At 38.8% G+C, this 22,426-nt stretch overlaps 1 protein-coding gene across 1 annotated transcript in view; it reads left to right on the forward strand.

Annotated features, from left to right (window-relative positions):
* Positions 1-22,424, forward strand: part of DCAF6 (DDB1 and CUL4 associated factor 6) — a gene marked incomplete at its 3' end in the record, with an annotated part of 58,989 nt that extends 36,565 nt beyond the window's left edge. Inside the window, exons 11-18 of the mRNA XM_015413023.1 lie at positions 4,114-4,281; positions 10,800-10,911; positions 13,172-13,287; positions 14,954-15,037; positions 15,229-15,541; positions 17,439-17,477; positions 21,157-21,295; positions 22,413-22,424. Of these exons, the coding sequence (XP_015268509.1) occupies positions 4,114-4,281; positions 10,800-10,911; positions 13,172-13,287; positions 14,954-15,037; positions 15,229-15,541; positions 17,439-17,477; positions 21,157-21,295; positions 22,413-22,424 (983 nt within the window). The remainder of the gene's footprint in view (positions 1-4,113; positions 4,282-10,799; positions 10,912-13,171; positions 13,288-14,953; positions 15,038-15,228; positions 15,542-17,438; positions 17,478-21,156; positions 21,296-22,412) is intronic.
* Between the last annotated feature and the right edge of the window lie 2 nt (positions 22,425-22,426).

Raw genomic sequence — 22,426 nt, forward strand, 5'->3', positions numbered from 1 at the left:
AAACTGCTTTTGAAAGACACTTAATTTCCTAAAGCAGCTTGGCTTGTGGCATGGGGATTACTGTTCAAGAGTACACAATCAGTTGTCCTTTGTATCCCCGCCTTTGCTAAAGTTTGTATAGTTATATTAAATAACTAATGAGACATCTGTTCCTTGGGCTTTCTTGTACCAGGCTTTTCTCCATTCTAGATATCCAAATGCTTTATCAATAGCAGGTATAGCTAAAAAGTAGGAATCCAAGTAGATCTGCTGTCTCCTTTCAGATCTGAAACATTATATGCACAGAACATGGAACTACTGTGTTGCATAGGGATTTTGTGCTGGATGATTAAGAGCCCCCCCCCTCAATTTGGCTTAGCTTCTTTTCTCCACCTCTTTTTACATGTGCACCATTTCTCACGTGAATTGAGTATCTTTGATCTGGATCAGAGTCATGGATGTAGAAAGCAAATAACAGCATCTTCACTAGGCAGGGAGGCACAGTTATATAACATAGGAAAGAATGGAGGCTTTGGTTAAAGTAAGCATTGTAGGGAAGGAGAGGTGAAGGCTATAATTTATGGCCAGAAGGAAGTACTGAAAGTAATAGTAGCAGTCTCTTAATTTTATTTAGACAGTTTACATGTTCTGATTTATACTCTTCATTGTTTTGATTGCAATTGCATATTAGATTATTTTAAATAGTGGAATTTAATTTATGCTAATGACATGGCATAATCTAATTTATCAAGATGTGAGTTTCCTTCAGGGCAGCAAGCCAGTATAGAAACGTAAAACACACTGCCTGCATAGAAGTGATCTTTGCATAGGGAAAATGTAACTGGATAGACCTCTGTACATGTATGTAAACTGTGCAAATGTTTATCTTGCTTCAGTTACAGGAAATCATTGCATGTGATGTTGGGTATTTTTTTGTGTAGGAAAATATCAGATTCATCTAATGAAGCATTATGATTGCTCAGTTCTAAGACTGAACTTGGAGACTACCTGAGAGCCATTTAATATGGTATAAAATTATCTGCTGAGAGTTCAGAGATTCAAAGCAAACATTGTAATCTGCAGCAAATGGCTTTCTGGTTACCCGTGAAGGAGCTCTCAGAGCCAGACTATAGATGTGGCTGCTGCAAGGATTCTGCTGCCATTTTAAAGCTGTTTAAAAATGGTGGGAGGGCCCAATCCTGATTGAGCCCACAGTGTAGCACTCTTCTTCTCCCCTCCTGAACCTTTTCAAGTGCTGAAATTGCTGCGGGGATGGTGGTGGGGATGCAGCCATTTCAGCACATGCAGCACAGATACTGGGGGGGGGGGGGGGGGGATGGACAAGAGTGCTTCAGTCCACCAACCTGCAGTCCTGATCAGGATCAGGCCCTCACAGCATTTTTAGATTACTTTACAATGGCAGCAGCGTCCTCACGGTGGTCACAAGAACACCATTGCACCTAGTTTAGATCATAGTATGTTTTGAATGTGAAAGTGTGGACCAAGATTAATGGATGTAGGAGCCTGATTAAGAATTGTGCTCTGGAGATGTATGTTCTCCATCCTCCAGTAGCAGTCAGCCTGGCCAGTAAGTGCAGGTGCTGACCCCTGTTCCACAAGTTAAGGCATTTCGTATAGTATGAGCTAATGTTCTGTCAGCGGGCTCAGTTTGTCAGGGGCTGAAGTGATCACAAACCTGATCTAATTTAGCCTATGTTATAAGTCAAGAATAGGTCATTTGATCATTTTGAAGATACTCTTATCCACCTCCACCACCCTGCTCATATGGGCTTGTTCATTCATTACCTGGATAGGGTGAAAAACAGTGTGTCTGAAATCAAGGGCTGGGCTCAAAGAGCTGCTTAAGCTCATTGCTCGTGGAATTTTGGACTTTTCCCCTTTGATCAGAAGACTTCCTTGTGTCACAAACTGCGTTTGAAATGGCTTCCCTTGGTTTCTGAAATTGTCTGTCTTGTAGCATAGGGTGCTATTTCTTGAAGAAAAAGAAACCAAGGCCCCCTGAAGTTTACAGAACTAATTCCATGGTGTTTGGAACTCTGACCAAGGCTGTCCAGACTTTTCCAAGAAAAAATATTAGAAGTCAGACGTTAAATAGTTATATTTCTGCTCTGTTACATTGATACAGAACAATTAGTCTACCATTTAGATCTTCAAAATTAGGTATCTAGTTTTCTTAATCTTAATGTTCAGATTTAAGCTCAAACTTAAAGCAGTCATTTTTTTAACCTTTAAAATGTACTTGCTTAGCTATAATATGGAGTTACTCCAAATGGACACCAGATTTGTGAATGTGAGAGACTTCTACATAGTTACTGCAAAGCACTGTTTTGTTGAGGAGAGGGTAGTTACTATATGCTCAAAGCACCTTGATTTACAAAAGGGACACTAACAAAGAGTTTTTTGTATTCCAAAAGATTTGGTGCCTTTAGGAAAGGTATTATCTCTGTCAGAGTACTTAAGAGTTGTGGCGTGGACTTACATAAAGTGACTGATAGGATATGATTACTTTTTAACTTATCCTGTTTGGAAGAGTTGTGTCACTAGGAAGTTCTTGCAATTTCCCTTTTCTTAGGCCCCATATCAAGTGGTTTGTCCTCTCCCCTAGGCACTCCACTGTCCTCTTCTTAAATATGTAGCCTCAGTAATGATAAATGGGTATTGGCAGGGCCCCAGGGCTGTCTGAAAGTACTTCTACTTTGTATAAAAGAGAGCCTTGGATTTTTCTGGAATCCCATCCTCCTACTGTAGCTCCTGTACCATATTCTGTAACATTCTACTGTGGCCCCAACCATCAGGAGCAGGCTTTTGGGGGATACAAAGGATTACAGAGGGAAGGAAGAGGTAGGAAAGCCTTAATTCTTGAACGGAATTCTGCTCAAGGTACTCAGAATTCAAACTATTGCCATTCACTGTGTTGTGGCTGTTACAGCCAAACTTCTCTTTGGGACATGCAGCCCAAAACAGCAAAATGGTTAAGGATTTTAAAGCAGTTTAATCACCCTGCTTACTAAAATCTTGCCATTTCAGCTTAAAGCAGTTGTCACTCAGACTTGTTTCATATTACAGAACTATTAGATGCTACATAAGTCCCTAAATAAACAGTAAATATGAGAAGATTTTATATGCCCACATTAGTCAGACACCAGTTGATCTTCCTTAACAAAGAAGAAATTAAAGAAAATTTTCATCAACCTTTTTTAAAAAGGAAGAAAGTCACATTTTTTCTCAATCAAACTTTTAGTCCCTATCTTAATCTTTCCTTGTTCTCAGTCCATATCTCCCAGAAACAGTGGTTTTCTTGATCCTGTTGACCAGATTAGCAAAATTTGATCAGTTCAGCAAAATAAAAACGGAAGTCAGGTCACATTATTAAGTTCTATATTGTACAATGTTAGCTTGGTACAGAAGATATACTGCTGCTTTTCATTTGTTTTTCATGACAGTATGTTTCTTGTCTACCTTTTAAAGGCTACATTGTCATCTCAAAAGTATTTCTTAACCATGTATTTGCCTCAGGACCACTTTGAGATAAGCTACTCTATTTCCATTAGTTTAGGGTTTTTTACTCATTAAACAAAGATTATAAGTGTGATTTTTTTTAATGGGGAGGGTTGAAAATCTTCTTAAACCCAACAGAAACTTTGATGGCAACAGCCACTTTCCTAAAAAAGAAAGACTTTTCTATATGCTGATCAGGCCTTTGGTCTCCTTGACTCCATGTTAAACTCTATGTTAAAATCTTACATGCATTAATGTGTTCAGGAAGGAACCACCCATTAAATCACAAATACCAGTTCATGTGTGTCATACCATTTTAGCTTTTTCTTTTAAGTTACTTCACATAATTGCTTCATTGTTTGAGAGATTGGTGGAGGCTCCAAGCATGAGAAATGAGCTTCATAATTCACATAATTTTAAAATGGATAAATTCAGATAAAGCATGCTTTATTTTCATGCATACCATTTACTGAGTATTAGTAATCTGCTTTTAAAAAAGAATTTTGCTGCTTTTATTCCTCTATTCAGTATTACCTCGCTCTTTAGTCTTTATGTTCTTTTTATCCTATGTTCTATGCCTGTTTCTTTTTACACCCTTTTTTTCCTGTCTGTCAGAATTAATGGCGCCAGAGTTAGCTATACTCCGTAGGGGCCTGCAGCGGCTGAGGCTTAAGAAGGCTGAACAGCAGAGACAGCGAGAGATAGCTGAGGGTTCAGCACAACAGTCTTCCAGCTCTGATCAGTCTTCCCCTAAGGGCTCCTCACAGGACCCTCAGCCTACAGGTTGTCATTTGTCAAGGTTTATTAAGCAGCTGGTGTAGTTACTTAGTTTGTGCTGCTGTTGTTTGCTCAAATGCTTCCCATCAAGAACAAAATAATGCAGTTGCTGCTTGACTGTTCTTCGCATTTGGTGCTGTTTATCATCACTCTGTTATAGAGGTACTAATAACTGGCTGCGTCATTTCTTATTTTGTTAACACTTTTGTTTTCTGTAGTCTAGACACAAATAAAATGTGATCAATAAGATGGACTGCTTCAGTATAAAGAATTGTAGGATTAAGGGCCTCCTATTCCAGTCTAACGGAGCTGCGGTGGCTCAAGTGGTTAAGACGCTGAACTGCAGGCTGTGGAAGGTCAGTAGTTCAGCAGTTCAAGACCCGGGTGCGCTCCCGTCTCTAGTTCCAGCTCCTGCCAACCTAGCAGTTCGAAAGCAAGAAATTGCAAGTAGATAAATAGGGACCACTTCGGTGGGAAGGTAACAGCGTTCCGTGCACCTTGGTGTTTAGTCATGCCGGCCACATGACCACAGAAACGTCTTCGGACAGCGCTGGCTCTTCGGCTTTGAAACGGAGATGAGCACCGCAACCCTAGAGTCGGATTCAACTGGCTTTCGAGCAAGGGAACCTTTACCTTTACCTTTATTCCAGTCTAATGTGTTGAGGAATAATTAGATTGAAATCATTTCCTGTAATGGGGCTTTCTTGCTTTACCCATATTAGTAGTTTTTCTGGAAGAGTTGAACAGCATCACCTGCAATGAAGGGGGCTATTTAAGTGGCCCTTTCAAATCAGCCACAACTCATAATTTAGAACAGGCAACAGAGTTTTAGAACAGAATGACTCCATTTTGAGTATAAAGCAAAATGGTGGTCTGTGATAAAATAAATTTCCATTGTTAAATTATATTTCAATATAACTTGCTAGGTAATAAACTGCATCTAATAGGCTAAATGTGGGCACATGGGAGGGGCAAGGATGGGGCGGTGGTGTCATTGATGACAGCGTGAAGTCACTTTCAGAGCAAAGACAGAGTGATGTCATACCTCTCTAGGAATCACTTTTGGATTTTCCCAATGGATTTTTTGGTATTATTTTTGGAGTGGCAACAGGAAATGGGAGCCCCAGTGAGGACTTTGCAGCCCTAGTGCACTGTAAAAGGAAGTCGGTAGGTAGGTAGAAAATTTACTGTATATGGCTATAGGCCTTCACAATCTGAAATCATAATAAAATGTACTTACAGATATAAGAATAAAATACCTCAGTAAAATATAGCAATATAATTAATACATATTATCTAAGACTTAGTCAGCTTTAAAATCTGATTGTTTCTAACAAACTAACTAGCAGACATTGTATCAGTTGATACCTTCCTAGTTGCTACATTTGCTCTTATTTTCTTGGCAGCTATGGCAAAAAGTGCTGTCCTGTGGGAAACGAAAGAATCTGTATCTGACAACATAGAGATTAATTTATCAGAGTCCGAAAGAGGATGGAGACCGGACAATATAATGGCGAGAAATCTTTCCCTTGGTTCTGAGTATAAGGGACAATTTAAAACGTAATATGGCAGATCCTCAATTGAGGTTCCACAAATACTTATTTATTTTATTTATTTATTTTATTGTTTCTATTTGTATCCCGCCTTGCTGGGCACACTGGCTCAAGGCGGCTAACAAAGTTAAAATAACATAAACAATACAGGGCTTAAAACAATTAATAATACAGTACCAAGTTTAAAACAGCAACAATTCACAAATAAAACTGACAGATGATGGCAATAATTATATGCTGACCTACAGGGTTGTTTTGGAATCATCCAAGCAGCATCGCAGTTGTCATTGGCTGGAAACGTAATGATGAGAGTGCTACCCTGAGCTTATAAATTGTAATTTCAGTCTAAGATGATCATTTTTGATGGTTTTGTGCCATGGAGCAGGAAGTCTATAGTTTCTTGTAGTTATTTTTAATGATTGGTGTTGCTGACTCTTGTAGACAGGTATGTTAAGAGATTGCAAAGCAACAGTGGCCTGTTAATGAACTTAAGAAAGAAAAGTCCATCTGATTGATATAACCATTCATTTCAGAAACAAGCTGCAAGAAGGTCTAAGTCTTACTTTGCTCCAGGGTATAAGATTTATATGTATTGGTGTGCTGAAGCAAGATTTCAGGCCTCACATGTGAGAAACAGGCCTTAGTGCTTAAAACGCCATTCCAGTAGGCTCTGCTTATTTCAGTGTCTGCTTCAAAAAGTGGGTAGGTAGACTGCACAAGCCATGCATACTTTGAGGTGAAAGTGAAGGTCCTTAGCATCCTAACTCCTGGGTAGGCATAAATTGAAGGGCAGGATCTGGTAATGTCAAGTTAAATAGCAGTTCAGGGTGGAAGAACCCACCACTAGAATCTTGCCATATAATATTTGTAAACATGCTTGATTGTTTAGAAGACCTGGATTATTCATCACACGTTTAAAAAAAATACAAATCAGCCATGTCTTAAATATAGAAGATAGTTAAATTGTTAATTCCAGATTATTGCTTCTCATTCCCAGATTACATGTGCTTTAGTTTCCCAAACAGGCATGCATAGTAATCCTAAAAGAAGCCAATAAGTGTGTGGCCCAGCTGATGGCCCTGAGAAGGAGACTGAAAATCTGAATCTTGGGCCAAAATCTTGGATGTGACTATGCTAGGTACAGACTCACAAGCATTTATTTCTCATTATCAAAGACAGGTGATCTTCCTTCCAAGGTGGACTGCACTCGTTGCAGGAGCCACCTTATCCACAAAGTTGATATTACAGAGATACAAGTACACATTAAGATTACATTTTTACAAATGCAGTTAATCAGATTGTCATGAAAGTTTTTACACCAAAATGCTGTTGCTTTTTTCCTTCAGATTCTCAAAAATAAAAAACACTGAAATTTTGCAGTATCTACATGTATTAAATAGACTAAAAAGTAATCAGTAGATTAAAAGCAGAGCTGTTCACCAACTACAATTGTTGCATGAGTATGTGCAAGTTTCTCATTACGATCTTAAGAAAAACACCCTCATCATAACTAATTTATACGGAGTCTGGATTAAGAGGTATTTACATTTGGACTTCATTTATTGCATAGAAGTACATATAGACTCCTCCATTTTTATCACCGTGAGTTATTGAAAGCTAAGCATGCTGAAGTGTTATTTGGATTTAGGTCGTCTGTCTGGGTACTGTGAGATAGGTACTTTTACTGACTGGTCTCATTGTGGCTTGGCAGTTCTGGACATTGCAAATGCTCTTCCTTTTTGACTGAGGCAAAACATCCATACTGATACTACAGTGTCTTATGTAATTAATCTGCCAAGCAAGCAAAGCTTAAAGACTTTGGGTGCAATCCAAAGAACATTGTGCACAGGTATAAAACATGACTGTATGCAAATAGGGGTTGCCCAAGAACAGTAGTGACTAGAGTAAGAAGGGGGACTGGAAAAGCCCCAATACATGTACACAGTGCTTAGTTATTTGGATACAAGCCTTTGTCTAGAGGTAACCCTTTCTTATTATATATTGTTGTTTTTTTATAGTCAGAAAATTGTTTTTAAAATGTGACCAGAATCTCTTTACATGTATTAGTTTAAATTGGAGTATTACTGAAGTCTCTAGCTTGGTGGTTAAACAAATGAAACACAAGTACTATAATGAGGTTGAGTTTAATGCTCCAGCTTACAGTTTTCCATTCATGCCTTCCAAATCCTGGCCATATATTGGCATTTGCTTTGCCCTAAAGAATAACACAGTCTGGAATAGCACAATGCTAGCCCAACAACACCCTGTTGAGCATCTAATAATGTACAATATCTGAACGTAATTATCATAGAGGGGGGCATGGAGAGAAGGTGACAGGGTTTGGTCCTTTTTCCATTTCCATCTTCCTTTCCTGTTATATTGATGAGGGTCCTTTCAATCTTTTTGTTTCCCTGCTTTATTGTGTCTTTAAGGTGCATAGTCTGTCTAGAATTTTCGGGATAAGCTTTTTTGTAAAGCAAAAAATGGGGAAAGTAGCTGGCCCATTTGTTGCTCCCTCTTTATCCCTGCAGCATATGTTAGAAAGTGTTTATATGCCATTGTTTTCAGAACTATGTGCAATTTGCAAAATGAATTTAAATTATCAATCTAGTGTCACTGGATGAACAGCCCAAAGCATTTTCTCTTTTGAATTACTAACTGTTAGGAGCTCCTGTGCATATCCAGTCCACTGGTGTATTGTAGAAGGATATACACAGTCATGTGTGGCATGGAGGGGCCAGTGCCTGTTTCTCTGTTGAATTGTGGAGGGCTGAAGGAAACCCTAGAATCAGAATAGTTGATTTTATAGTCCACGCTCATGTTACCTAAGGCTAATGTTGGAGAAGCAGACCTCTTGTCTAGGATCTTTGCTCTGGTACATAACATATTTATTTATTTACATCATTTCTATCCCACAATGACACACGTCTCTCCCCCCCACCCATCCTTTCAGATTCAGGAAGTGGGAGAATCACTCCTGCAACAAAGTTCCAACGGCACTCCCAGGATCTGAACCAAACCTCTGAGCGATATCAGGGCTATCCCTGGTTGCCAATGCACCATTAGGGCAAGCTAGGCAAACACAAGATATTGGGCCAGCAACTCGGAGCAGCCACCATTTAACCCATATTCCTGCTCTTTGACAGTGGTGTGTGTGTCCTCCATTTCCTTTCCTTCAGTGATTAGTCTGTCTCTTCTTAGTTGACATTGCTACCTGTTATCTGGGAGTTGAAGCAAAACATTTGACTTTGTGCTTCTTCTGTCCCTCAGAGGCACAATTTCCCCTCCAATCCATTTTCCCTGTTCTGATTAAGCTGCCCTAGTAATGTGTTTTCTTCTTTCTTGAAGACCTTTAGCTCTCCCACCCTGTCACAGTATAATATTTTGGCTGTTTGCTCAGCCCAGGAACATGACGGAAGGATTGGGAGCCCCCTTTAACTTAAATAACATGTGAGACATTTTTATATTCCAAATTGCCAAAACATTTTATTTAATATAGAGAGGAAAGGTCAGGTGCAATAGGGGTAAAATGTCTGCGGTAACTCAATATAGATAACTCTGAGGTAAAATCAGTACATGCACAGACTTCAGTTCTTATATTTCAGGCTAAAGAGAGTTTATTAAGCTTTTCACAGTTACTTAAATCTTTATATTGTGAGGTTTTTATTCCAGTGTTTTCACCAAACACTTCAGTACACTTTCTTTGAATAATCCCTTAACTCCTTTAGTTTCAAAAAGGCTGGTACACTCTTCCAGTACCCAAACATCTTCTCTGGAAACACCAGTACTCGTCTTGAGTTTTTAACTGACTCCTAAGGTCTCTAAAGTCAGTTTCTAACCACACCAGACCAAGGATCTCTGTACTCTTCAGAGCTATCACCCTGTTTAGACTGGGTGGAGAAATTTCTTCTCTCTCTAGAAGATCTATCCCCTTTCCTTGACCTGAATGGGAGTCTCCATCTAACTACCCATTTGTCCTTGCCAACTTTCCCCAGTTCTCCTGTCTGTGTTAAACTGCTCTCAGTCAGGGCTGAATTCCAAAACTGTCAGTACTTGACTTTTCGTAGCTAGGGCTAAAATCAGGCTGAATTCTCCTCAGCATCCCATTCAGAAGTCTTTCTCTGTTCAGCAAATGCTAACTAAGATCACCTGGAACAGCCTGTCACTCAAGGTGCTCTGGCTCTGTGAAGAATTAACTCTTCGCAGTCATTTACCTGTTTGTATAGGACTTCTAAGCTTTTAAAAATGTAGTCCATCACACTCACCTTTTTCCCCAGTGGGGACCCAAAGCAGCTTATATCATTCTCCTCTCCATTTGGTTGTTTTTAGGATGTTATATCTTTGTGAATTAGTTTCTTTTCATACAAGAGCAGAATACCCAGCAGTGTGGGCACCAAATGAGCTTCTGTTGCCTGCATGTAGCCCCCTGTAAAAGTATCTACACTTATGCATTGCACTGAAGTTTTTGTGTTCTGTGAAATGTAAGAATTGTTTGTACATGTCTACTCACTAGAGCTCCTCAAAGCAGAACAAATATGTTATATATTTTTTCAAAGTATTGACTGGGTATATGTCGTCAGCATATATTTAGCATAGTTTAAAATTGTTAAATATGTTTGTCAGGAACCTTTCTGATGTACTATATTTAGACAATAGATTTCTGTGTGGTTTTTTTAAAAAGTTAAATGAATCTCTGCATGGAATGGCACTGATTGATTCTGAAGAAATGTTATACATTTGTAAAGCTTCATTTCTTTCTTTTCCTGGTATTTTTAGGTCTTTTCCAAAGAGCTGAAAAGTAAACTTAGCTAATATGTAAGCACGTACCTTTGTGTAGTCTCCTCACAAGATTCTAAAAGAGCAAGAGCAATTGTTATGACCACATTAAGTAGAATAAGTCAAATTGCCTTCGTAATTATGATCTGACTATATAATGTGTTGTGGTCATAATTAAATACACTTTGTTTTCAGATGATGAAAAGATGAGCCCACGGACAGGAACAGGTGAACCTGTTTTAAGTTTACATTACAGTACAGAAGGAACAACTACGAGCACAATAAAACTGGACTTCACGGATGAGTGGTAAGAGCTGACTGCTTTCTCTGTCAGCCATGTCTTCTGTCATTGTAGCAATTTTACCTTGCTTTGTCTTTATAGTCTTGTACTGCACTGTAGTAATGGTCTGATTAGTGAAGAGATATTAAGTTAGAATAATGAAAGGAGCATATGGTGTGTTCAGTTTTTAGAAAATGTATCTGGTCCATGAATAAGATCTTTAAAATACTGGAAGGAACGTTTAAAAATTGTGAAGAGGCAGTCATTTATTTATTTTTAATTTCATGTACTAATGTATTTTGGTTTTTGTAAGTTTGGGGAAAGTACTTTTTAACTGAACAATTGGCTTACAGAGTGTGCTGCCATAATATACAGCGGTGGCCCCTAGCTTAGATGACTTGAAAAGGGGATTAAACAAAATCGTGGTCTATTGATAGCTATTCACCATTGTGTATAAATGCAACCTCCATGTTCCAAGATGGCATACCTCTGGATACTGTGGTAGAGAAGCAACAGTGGAAGCTTTGTTTCTGTGCTCTGCTTGTAGGCATTGTGGTTGATCATGGTGGATACTGGACTAAATGGAAATTTGGTGTAATCCAGCAGGCCTGCTGTTATGGTCTGATATGCAACAGGCTGTCATCTAAAACCTTCATTTTTACTAAACTGTGCAGTATATCCTTTTTTCTATTTTACTACAATATATTAAAAAGTAGCAAAAATCAGTACACACCATCATGCTAAAGAAACTACTAACCCTGATTAAATGCATACATTATTTATTGAGGGAATGTATGTGCTGCCTCTACAGATACCTGATCAAATCTAGCTCACAAGTAAAAACAATATCATTAAATCATAAAAAACAACATAAATTATTAGTATAAGTTACCATATGTTATCAACATAAATTATCAGTATCAAATGATCAGTATCAGCATAATTATCACTATAAGTCATTATAAACAGACCAGGGATATAAAAACAGCATCAAATAAACACTGAGCAGCTTTAAAAATCCATAAAACCATTCTCAGACTAGAAACAGACCCTAAAACAACTGAAAAAAATTACTCTTTAATCAGTAGCCTGGGGTAAAAATAAATATTTTAGTGTGACACCTAAAAGGCAGTAAAGCAGGTGCTAGGTGAACTTCCAGGGGAAGGAATCCTGAAGGCCATGCTACCATTGGAAAAGCCTGGTATCTAGTCACTGTCCACCTCACCTTTGCAGATGGGGTGGAGAGCTGGTCTTGGGAGATGGATCTTACCTGATGTGCTGGACAGGACAGTAGAAAGTAGTCTGGTACTCCAAAGGTCCTGTTGAAGGCCTTAAAAAGTAAGAGCCAACACGGAAGCAAATGTGGATCTTTCAGCACAGGGGTGATACAGTGCCTGTAGCCAGCCCCCAACTGTATTCTGGCTGCCACATTTTGGATCAGCTGACTTTGGGGTGAGGACATTATAGTAATCTAACCTGGGTGTGATTAGAGCATGGATCGCTGCGGACAAATTCCGCTTTTCCAGGAATGTCCATTGCTGATATATCAGCTGGAGCTATAACTATTGATTTTAAATGTTTATGTAAATGTTTTATTGTGTTTTAAACTTTACTGTATTATTGAAGTTGATGTGACCCGTCCTGAGCCCGCTCACGGGATGGGCGGGATACAAATACAATAAATAAATAAATAAATAAATAAATAAATAAATAAAGGTATTACGTGCCATGGAGAAGACCTGAGCTTCCAAATGCATCCCTTCCAAGTGCAACCCCCTCCGGCACAGGCTGACCCCACATTGTTATCAATTGGCTTTTCCACTGACCAGCAGTATTTCAGTACTGTCTGCATGGAACTTCAGTTTATTGGCCCTCATCAATCCCATTACTTTCTCTAAGTGATTGTCAGGAGCTTCAGGGATCCACCTAATTAAGTTGATAGGGAGGAATACAGGTAGGCATCGTCTGCCTATTGGTGACGCTTCACTCCATGCCTCTGAACAGTGTCTCTCAGTGGTTTCATATAGATGGGAGACAAGGTGGAAGGGACCTCATGATATAAATGCTGTAGGGTCAAGCATGTATTGTGATTTTATAAATATGATTGAACAGTAATTAGGTAGATTTTGCAAAAAGTTTCTGAAACTTTGTCCTAAAATGTCTTTCAGCTGGCTTTTTACAAATGTAAACAAACCTTTAAAGATTATTAGAAGTGGTAGTAAAATTGTCCTGTTTTTGTAGTTTTCATACTGCATGTGTCTGACTTTTTGCATGGTCTTGTTGGTAGGAGCAGCACAGCTTCAAGTTCCAGAGGGAGTGGAAGTCACAGCAAGCCTGAAGGCCAGGAAGAATCCCTAAGAACCCAGAGCTCAGAGGCACCAACACCAGAGAGTGAAGAATCAAGTAAGATGTGGAGTTATAGCTATAGCAAGGTCCATATTCTACCTTTATGTCTTTGAACATTAAAACATTTCTGTGTCTACGAGAACAAAATTTGAGTCCAGTGTCACCTTTAAGACCAACAAAGTCTAATTCTGGGCATGCACACAAAGCTTATATCTAGAATTAAACTTTGTTGGTCTTAAAGAAGAAGGAGAAGAGATTGGATTTATACCCCGTCCTTTACTACCAGAAGGCGTCTCAGAGCAGCTTACAATCTTCTTTCCCCTCCCCTCCCAACAACAGACACCCTGTGAGGTAGGTGGGGGTGAGAGAGCTCTTTCGAGGAGAGAGAACAGCTCTGAGAGAACTTTGTGACTGACCCAAGGTCACCCAGCAGTTGCATGTGTGGGCAGGGAGTGGGGAATCAATCCCAGTTCTCCCAGATTAGAGTCCGTGCTCCTAACCACTACACCAAACTGGCTCTTAGGGGCCACTGGACTCAAACTTTGTTCTGTTGTTTAAGACCAACAAGGCTTCCCACCTGAATCTGTGTCTACCATGTGTAAGATAAACTTTCCAACCTGATAACAATGCTTAAGCAAAGCTGGACTCATGAGGAGGTGGGGTTGCAGTAGCCTAGTGGAATTAATTATTTTACTTATTTTACAAAATGTTTTTGCCCTCACAGTGGCTGCCAAGGCAGCTGAATTGATGTCTGTTGCACTAGCAGAGCCCAATGCCGTGCTTTTGAAACTATTCTTAGGTACAGAAGTAACTTGGCATATAGTATGGGAATTTTCTTTTTAGAGAAAAATAAGTTAAAAGTACTTTTGGACTCATGGTACTGATTTCATGGTTCTTGTTTCATTGGGGCTTCAGTCTCAGCCAAGAAAACCATCTGTTCAGATCCATGTAAAATGGTATCATGGATTACAAAATACTAATCTCTCATAGTTCATGACAGGTAATAAATATTTAAAAACCTTTTAAAATACAGTTATGAACAAGCCAGCATGTAGGGTTGGATCCAGCACTGCATTTCCACAGGTGCAAGGCCTTCCTTGGAGGAGCAGAGTCTCAGGAGGCATTTCAGACTGCTTGAGGGAGGGCGGAGCTGTGAAACTTGTTATCCAAGAGTGGAGGTCCTTTTGACCGTGGAAGTGGGATCCAACCCATAAAATGCTTTGCAAAGGAGGGTTAGATTAGATCCTACGGATCTGTTCCATTAAAGGCAGTACAAGGAGCCTCTTGCATCTGTGGGATGCTCCTTGCAGTTGAGGAAAATGCTGCTGCTGGCAGAATGGATCTGTGGGATCCCATCCATTGGGTTGCATGAGTTATGCTAATTCAAGAAATGACTAGAAATAGTTTTGTGATTATTGATATATCTCAGTTCTGCTTGCAATTGACCAGTAGATTTCAACTACTTAGGCTAATTATATTACTTTTCCACAGAATGTGCTATGTGTATATTGTAAGAAGTATTAACATAAGTAGTTGGAATCAGGCAGCCTTCTTTTTCATTCCTCTTATTTCACATTTAATATGTAGATGATTGATGCATTATAGAAGCTTTTCAATTAATTTTTTTTGCAAAGGTCATTCTACTAGGCTATCAAGTTTTTTTATAACCATTTTAACCATACAGAGGCAAACCTCATTACATATTTTTAATACTGAATTTCAGGAGTCCTTGAAGAATCACATGAGGATATTACAAATGTTGAAGAGCTGATACTTACGAATGAAAATGTTGGAACACCACATTCAGGTATGTTACATATTAGTGTATAATACAGTTGTCCGCATCCTTTGGGTTTGTCATTTCTAGTTACATTTGTTAGTTATAGCTCTGTCAGCAATTTATCTCTATTAATATTATTTTATAACCTTATAACGTTCTCAAACGTACACCAAGTCTAGTCAGCGTGATAACTTAGCAGGTTTTCATTGTTCTATCAGATGATGCATCTGACCAGCCTGAGACTAGTATGGAACAAGGAGATGATTCTCACCTGGACTTAAACACTCCCCTGGAGTCTGGCAGGTTGTCAAGCAAAGCAGAAGAGCAAGAAGGTCTGACTCAGCAAAATAGAGAGTCCACTGACAACCTAAATAATACAAATCACGAACCTCAGTCCCAGCCCGATTCCTCGGGCCTCGCTTCTCATGAAGAATCATCCACAAGGAGTTCTGTTTTCCAGGAAACTGATGATAGTGATGATGACCCTGTGCTGATACCTGGTGCAAGGTATCGTGGAGGAGCAGGCCACAGGTTTGTATTGCAGTATACCTTCCCTCCACCACCCTTCCCTAATACTTGGTCATTTTGTTTGAGGAGAATGTGGGGAACTTTATGCTAAGCTTCTTGCTACAGGGTCATATGCATCTTGCTGGCAACTTGCAATATACTTATGGGCATGAAGAATTATTCTTTCATTTCACTGACCTGCTAGATCTGTAGTTGTGGTTGCGGTTGCCTCTGCTTAAACAAATTATTTTTAGAATATGAACTAGATTTGCATACGTTTCTGCATATTTTTAGTTTGTCATGTGGGTCTTACATTACATGGATTTAGAAGTTGTTTACCCATGTATTCTCTGTGGCATGTTTGCATAATAAGTGTACACAAAGGGTTTTTCTCAGTAATTTCTTCACAGTTGTGAAGCAGATTGGATTTAAGAGCCAGTGTGTCTTCTGGAAGTCTTGCAAGACTTTTCCTTCATTTAGGCATGCTTTTAGCAGCTAATAGAAAATGAAAGTATATAGGGATCTTGCGCTAAAATGTGGTTGGGTTTATATATTATTTTTTGCCATTTTTTTAAGTTAGGTTGTATCCTGAAATTTTGAGAATGCCATATTCCCAATATAGCTTCTTTGATACATGTGTGTATTGAAACAACTTGAGATACAGTAGATTTTTAGGATAAATAATCAAGTTAGATATTCTACTGTTTTCCACAAGAATAGGTAATATCCCAATCATCTTTATTATTTTTCAATAATTTCCATTTCTCTAATATTTTAAGGTCCTGAGTAAGACTACATATGTCGCTCTGCAATGATGAATTATGGCTTAGTCCCATTTAAAGTTAGTGTGCATACAAAATTGGCCTTTCTCTTCCTTTGTTGAATAAGGATAATATGCAGAATTGCAATAGTGAAATATAGCAGATCAATATAGGGAGAAAACATGTGTTGTGTTTTATTAACTACTAAATAGGGAAGTTTTCTGCCTCTAGTCACAAAAGTTAGAACTATTTTTACCTCTTCAGAAAGTGATAACCCAAACTATTATTGTTGTTACTCACGTTCTCTAAGGAGTTTAGAGTGGTATATATATTAACTAATAAATTCTGTGTTAGTAGTTTGATTACTTCTCCTTTCAATGTGTGACCTACTAGATATAGACAACAAAAATAGTTCAAATGTACAAATTTTATATATTTTATGTGACCAGTTCAGTTTTTGAACCTTTATGCTGTGACTTCAACGTGTTAATAACTATTGGATTAGATTGCGATATCTGTCAACAGAAGCTGCAGATCTTTCCCTTGTCACTAGCAATAATTTGAGACCCTGGGGAAGATCCACTCCCAAATTCATGGGATTTGGACATGGGTCAAAAGGCTGTTGGGAGGGGGGGAATGGGGAGGGAATCACTCCTCCTCCTCTCAGCAGAGCTACAGCTTACTGATGTAAGACAGAGGATAGGGTGATTGTGCCTCCTTCCCATGCAGCCCCCTAAATGCACATGCTATTAGTCCACATGGCTCCCATGAGTCAGGGAGAATCAGATTTCCTAGAATGGAAAAATACTGCTGAAGACAAGGGAAAGATCAGCAGTCCTTGCACCCATGGATTGTTGCATCCAACTTTTATGTAAAGTTGGAAGTTGCTACAAATACCAAGGGTACTGATGGTAAGCCACATACTTGGCAAATGCATTTAGGGTTTTTGCTAGAGACAAGAGGGATGGAGACATGCAAGAGAAACCATAATGGTGCAGAAAACATCTTTTGATTCACTTCATCTCTTCAGAAGTAATCTGGAAAACAATATAAATTTGAAATTGAAAAATTTAATTTAGAACTCATTTTACACTATTACTTTTAAAGACCGTACATGCAATTTTTATTTGAATGACTTCAGCTGTTATTCCTTTCATTAGATATATCAGAGGAACAGCAGTAGGTGATAGAATAATGAGGTAATTCAAAATTCCCATTCCATATGGAATTCTGATATATTAGATTTTTGATGCAGTATCTAACCATCTCTTGTATTACTCCGTTTTAAATCTACTAAACTTCAATATAGTGAGGGTGAAGAACAGAGTGACTGCATGTTGTGCTCAGCAATAGTGCAAACCAATTGCTGTGTAAAAGTTTAACAACTTTATTAACCTATTCAGTGTGTTCATTAAAGATAACTGCAGTATTAAAAAATGTAAGTAAATCTGAAGCCCATCTATTTTATCTATTAAAGCACGTAGTGTATTTTGCATGTGCCACTATTTACAAGGTCTATTGATAGGTTACCTATTTTGAAATAATTGGTATTGTTTGAACACATTGTTCACTAGCTGATGAAACTATCTGGACAAACTTAAAAGACATTTCTTACATGCAAGAATGATGAATTGGGATCCATATGGAATGAACATTTCATGTTCGCATTTGTTTTTCTGTTTAAAGCTTCTGGAGTTGAAAAAGTAGTTTGCTGATTAAGAACCCCCCCCTGGTTTCTCTTTGGTCTGGAAAATTTAAAAAGCAATTTGGGGGCTCTGAAAAGCATCACCTTCTGAACAAGAGCAAAGTTAAGTGCACATCTACCAGTCTTCTGGCCATGTTGGAGGCTTTGATAAGTTATCTCAGTCATGGAAAAGTAAGAAGTGCTCATTGGGATTCACTTGTATAATGTAAGGAAATGCCTGATCATGCTAAAAGGAACAAAGGGGAAGGGGTTACTGAGCTTCACAGACCACACCAAACAAGCTAAGGCCCCCTCAGCCCTACTGAACTTATCTGCAGGTTATATACTGTGACTCATGAGCATAAAGACTGGATCTTTCCTGTATTTCCTTCCCCACAACAATCCTCTCCAACTCCAGGAAGGTTGATTCCCAAAGTCAGGGAACCCATGTGTACAAATACCCATTTGGGTCAGGAGGCTCCCTTGTGGAGGGTGAAGGCAGCAACGTTGCCAGCTGTTCCCTCTTCCGTCAGTGAAGCTCCACAACCACCAGTGAATGCATTATGGGATCCAACCCCGTGTCTTGAACAAAATGGTGAATAGGTAATATTCATAAGGACATGAAAGAACATCATCTCTGGGAATTGTAATATTCTAGCATCCTGGAGCTCAAAATTGAGCTGCATGGTTCAGAAAATAGTGTGGGGCAACTGTTTGCCCTCCTTCCCACCACATAGAACAAGAATTCACACGCATGCAAAATTTTCCTGCCCTGACCCAGATAGCCCAGGGTAGCCCAGTTTCATCCAATCTCAAAAGCTAAGCGGGGTTGGCCCTGGTCAGTATTTGGAAGGGATTCCACAAGGGAATATCAGAGTTGTGATGTGGAGGCAGGCTATGGCAAACCAAATCTGAACGTCTCTTGTCTTGAAAACCCCACGGTCTCACCATAAGTCAGCTGTGACTTGACAGAAAAAAACACTTCTTTCTTTTGAGGTACTACAAGAGGATATTTATTACATCTGGGAAGATGAGTAGGCCCTCCTCTTGGTATCCTGGTAAATTCTCAGCATATAACCATGGAGAGAATAAATTGGCCTATATGCCTTACTTTTCTTCACTGACAGAGACAGTCAGTGAAGATTTGTTTGATGATCTTAGTTGAACTCAAAATAATGCTTCCCGGTTGTTTACTAATGACTGTTTACTTCATGCTGATTGACAGATGTTAAAATGCAGCTTTCAGAAAAATTTCAGCAACATTTCTGGTATATTTAAGCATATCTTGGAAGATTAAACTTTCAGCTATATAGATTGACACCCCATAATGGCAGAGATTCAGAATAATACTGTACAACCTTGTTTTATCTGAATGGCATGAGGTACAGATTTATTGTCGGAAACTGCACTATAGAATTACATTGGCATGAAACGGTGTGTGGTGTGGGGAATACGTTGGAGATTTGAATGAAGAGTTCTTTATGTATATAGTGTAAATAGTTCCAGAATTGTTTGAAGGAAGAACCTTCAGGGTCACTGGTTAGATTTCATCTTTTCTGTCCCAGTAGGACGGGAGGTCCGAATGTCACATCCATGGGTGCCACAGCACCCACTGACACCTTTTCTGGTGCCCCCCCCCAAGTGTTTTTTGCAAGTGGGTGGGGTCAGGTGGGGCATTTGCCCAGCATGGCTTCTGATTGGTCATTGGAGATTTGATTGCTTGTGCATATTTTTTAAAATGTTGCTTTGGTAGTAGCTGCCACCACCAGACAAGGATTTTCACTGTCTGACTGAAAGTAAGTTGTAGCAGCCATTTTGTGGCTGGCTTCACCTCCTTCAGCAGCTGTTTTGTGGCTATGCCCACCATGCTGTGTTAGACTTCCAAAAGTGCCCACAGGCTCAAAAAGGTTGTGGACCCCTACAGTAAGCAGGGCTTCACCCCACATATAGGCACTTGTTAGTGACTCTTCTTTCCGGCACCTGCCTTGAGCAAGCCTCTGGAGAGGCAACTTTAAAATTTTCTAAATCAATAGTCAAATTGATCCCTCTTTAGTTATTTTTCCCTTCCACTCCCCTTCTCTTGTGTATATTGTCTATTACTATGTAAGACTGAAGGCAGGGCCTGTACCATGTCTTATAAAGTGCCTGCCACAAACACAATGCATTGAATTTGGGGGAAGGCTGTTTTTATCTGAAGAACAGAATAAAAATCTAATCCACAGGATATCATCTTCTGTTACTACTATTAACCTGAATGGCATCTATGGAAATGTGTTAGGAGTATCAAACTAATTGGTGGATTTTTTCCCCAAACTTCATCTCTCCATGATTTAACAAGAATTCACATGGAAAAAAATCACCCACAATTAAAATGAAAAACAGTCATTGTTTTTTGCTTCTTGTTTTCCTTCAAGAAATGTTTTCTGTGCCAATTCAAGTGTGAATGAACAAAATTTCATTGGACTGTTGCCATAGAATTTAGATGGGAGTTGCATGTTTGAAAGTAGCTTAATGTGCATATGTTAAAATACATTACATTTTATCATACCAGGCTAAGTCTAGACAATTGGAATTAGCCTTTTTATGGCTAGGTGGAAGCAGGTGATTTTCAATAAAGCCTGCTGGTGTTGGTGACTACTAATGAGTTCATTATGCTGAAAGAAGTCACATGTTCTATTTGTGCTTTTTACAGCATTTGAAGGGGAATTTTCACAAGCTGCTGTATCGGTAGGCTTGAACTTGCTACCTGTTTGGAAACAGAGCGATCAGCAGCTTTATACATAGCAAAGGTTTCTGTGCAATGGATCTACATACAGTTGCCTGAAAAGCCGGGTGTAACGTAAAGCCAGCATCATTTGAAATAGCTTCTGCATACAATGCAGGCGTGACCAGGGCTCACCGACACATTCTGAGGAATTTTCCTTTCTCGTATTAAATATTTTTTAAAAAATAACATCCAGCCTGACTAAGAGTTCTGGTAAACCTGAAAGCTTGCACACTGTTATGTATCATTTGGTTCATCTTGATGAAAAGTATTCTGTGGATTGTGTTCTGGTTTTCTGCATACAATTAGTCTTTGTAAATCCCACAGCAGCAATTGAGGTTTAAGCAGCCAGGCTGTTCAGGGGCTTCTTCATATCCACATAATAATGTAGCTTTGTGATGGTGATGGTCAATCTGTTCTTAATTCTTAGGCGATCTGCTGTCGCTCGTATCCAGGAACTCTTCAGAAGAAGAAAAGAAAGAAAAGAGATGGAAGAATTGGAAACCTTGAATATTAGACGTCCTCTGATAAAAATGGTTTATAAAGGTCATCGTAATTCCCGGACAATGGTACATTGTTTCTTGCTAAGGTCATCCTTTGATTTGTGATAAGTATTTGTTATGCATATATGCTTTAGAAGAGAGAGAGAGAGTGTGACATTATAATGAAATGTAAAGTGTGTGCAGTTCTATCATAATGTATTAAAATACTGTATAATTATCTGATGGCACAGACTGCCCTAAACCCAGTTGTCTGTATAAAATAACAAATCAAAAGATAGTGATCTAGTCTTTATATATTGCCTGCGTAGTGTCTTCTAACTAGAACATGAAAGTTTTCAACCCATTTATGTGTACAGTATGTATATAAAAAAGCACACCATGTGCTACAGGTAGTGTGTGAATTTCATCTTAACTACATCATTCTGAAAACATTTTTTAAAAATCTCTTTGTTTGGGAGGAAGTGAGCATGTGTCAGCTCCTGTCAGTGGGATGGGGATATCTGAGTACTGAGGCTGCATAGGCATGTCAGTACAAGGTAAACAGGGAGAGCAGGGGCCAGTTTAGCTTATCTGACAGGCATAGTCTGTTAAAAGTGGCTTCCCCCTTAATTTCCTTTTAAATAACCTCCTCTTTAAAAGTTTCTTGTTTTAAAATTAAATATAACTGTGCTGGACTTTTCTTTTTATATATACTTTTTATACACATGTTGAATTTGATAGTATTGTGGTCACTGTTCTTGAATCCTGATCAGTTCAGCAACACATCTCCCTGACAACATCTTTTGTTTCTATAACATAACCCCATAATACTGCCAGTGACTCACCTGCATTTCTTTCCTGTTTCTTTTTAAAGCTCTACTTCAAGCTTGCTATATTCCCACTACCAGATTCTCCTGACCACTGCAAGTCTGAGGCTACTGTGAAAATTTGAATTTTTGCCCTTTCTTTCCTCTGTCCACTGCTACTTATGTAGCACAATTATACATTTGGATATCATGTCTTGTCTGCTTTGTGTTTTCAGTCTGAATTTTGAATGCTGGTAACTTAGAGTTTGAAAAAAACATTTCATTTTATATATTGTATTTGGTTCATGTTGCTGATGTTTGGCTTCCATGTTTTTCAGTTAAGAATGCCAACCATAATTAAAATGTCTTTTGGGATTGTAACTTATGTTTTCCTGTAGATAAAAGAAGCCAG

Source organism: Gekko japonicus, unplaced genomic scaffold (genome assembly GCF_001447785.1).
Source record: "Gekko japonicus isolate JY-2015 unplaced genomic scaffold, Gekko_japonicus_V1.1 scaffold2497, whole genome shotgun sequence".
NCBI lineage: Eukaryota > Metazoa > Chordata > Lepidosauria > Squamata > Gekkonidae > Gekko > Gekko japonicus.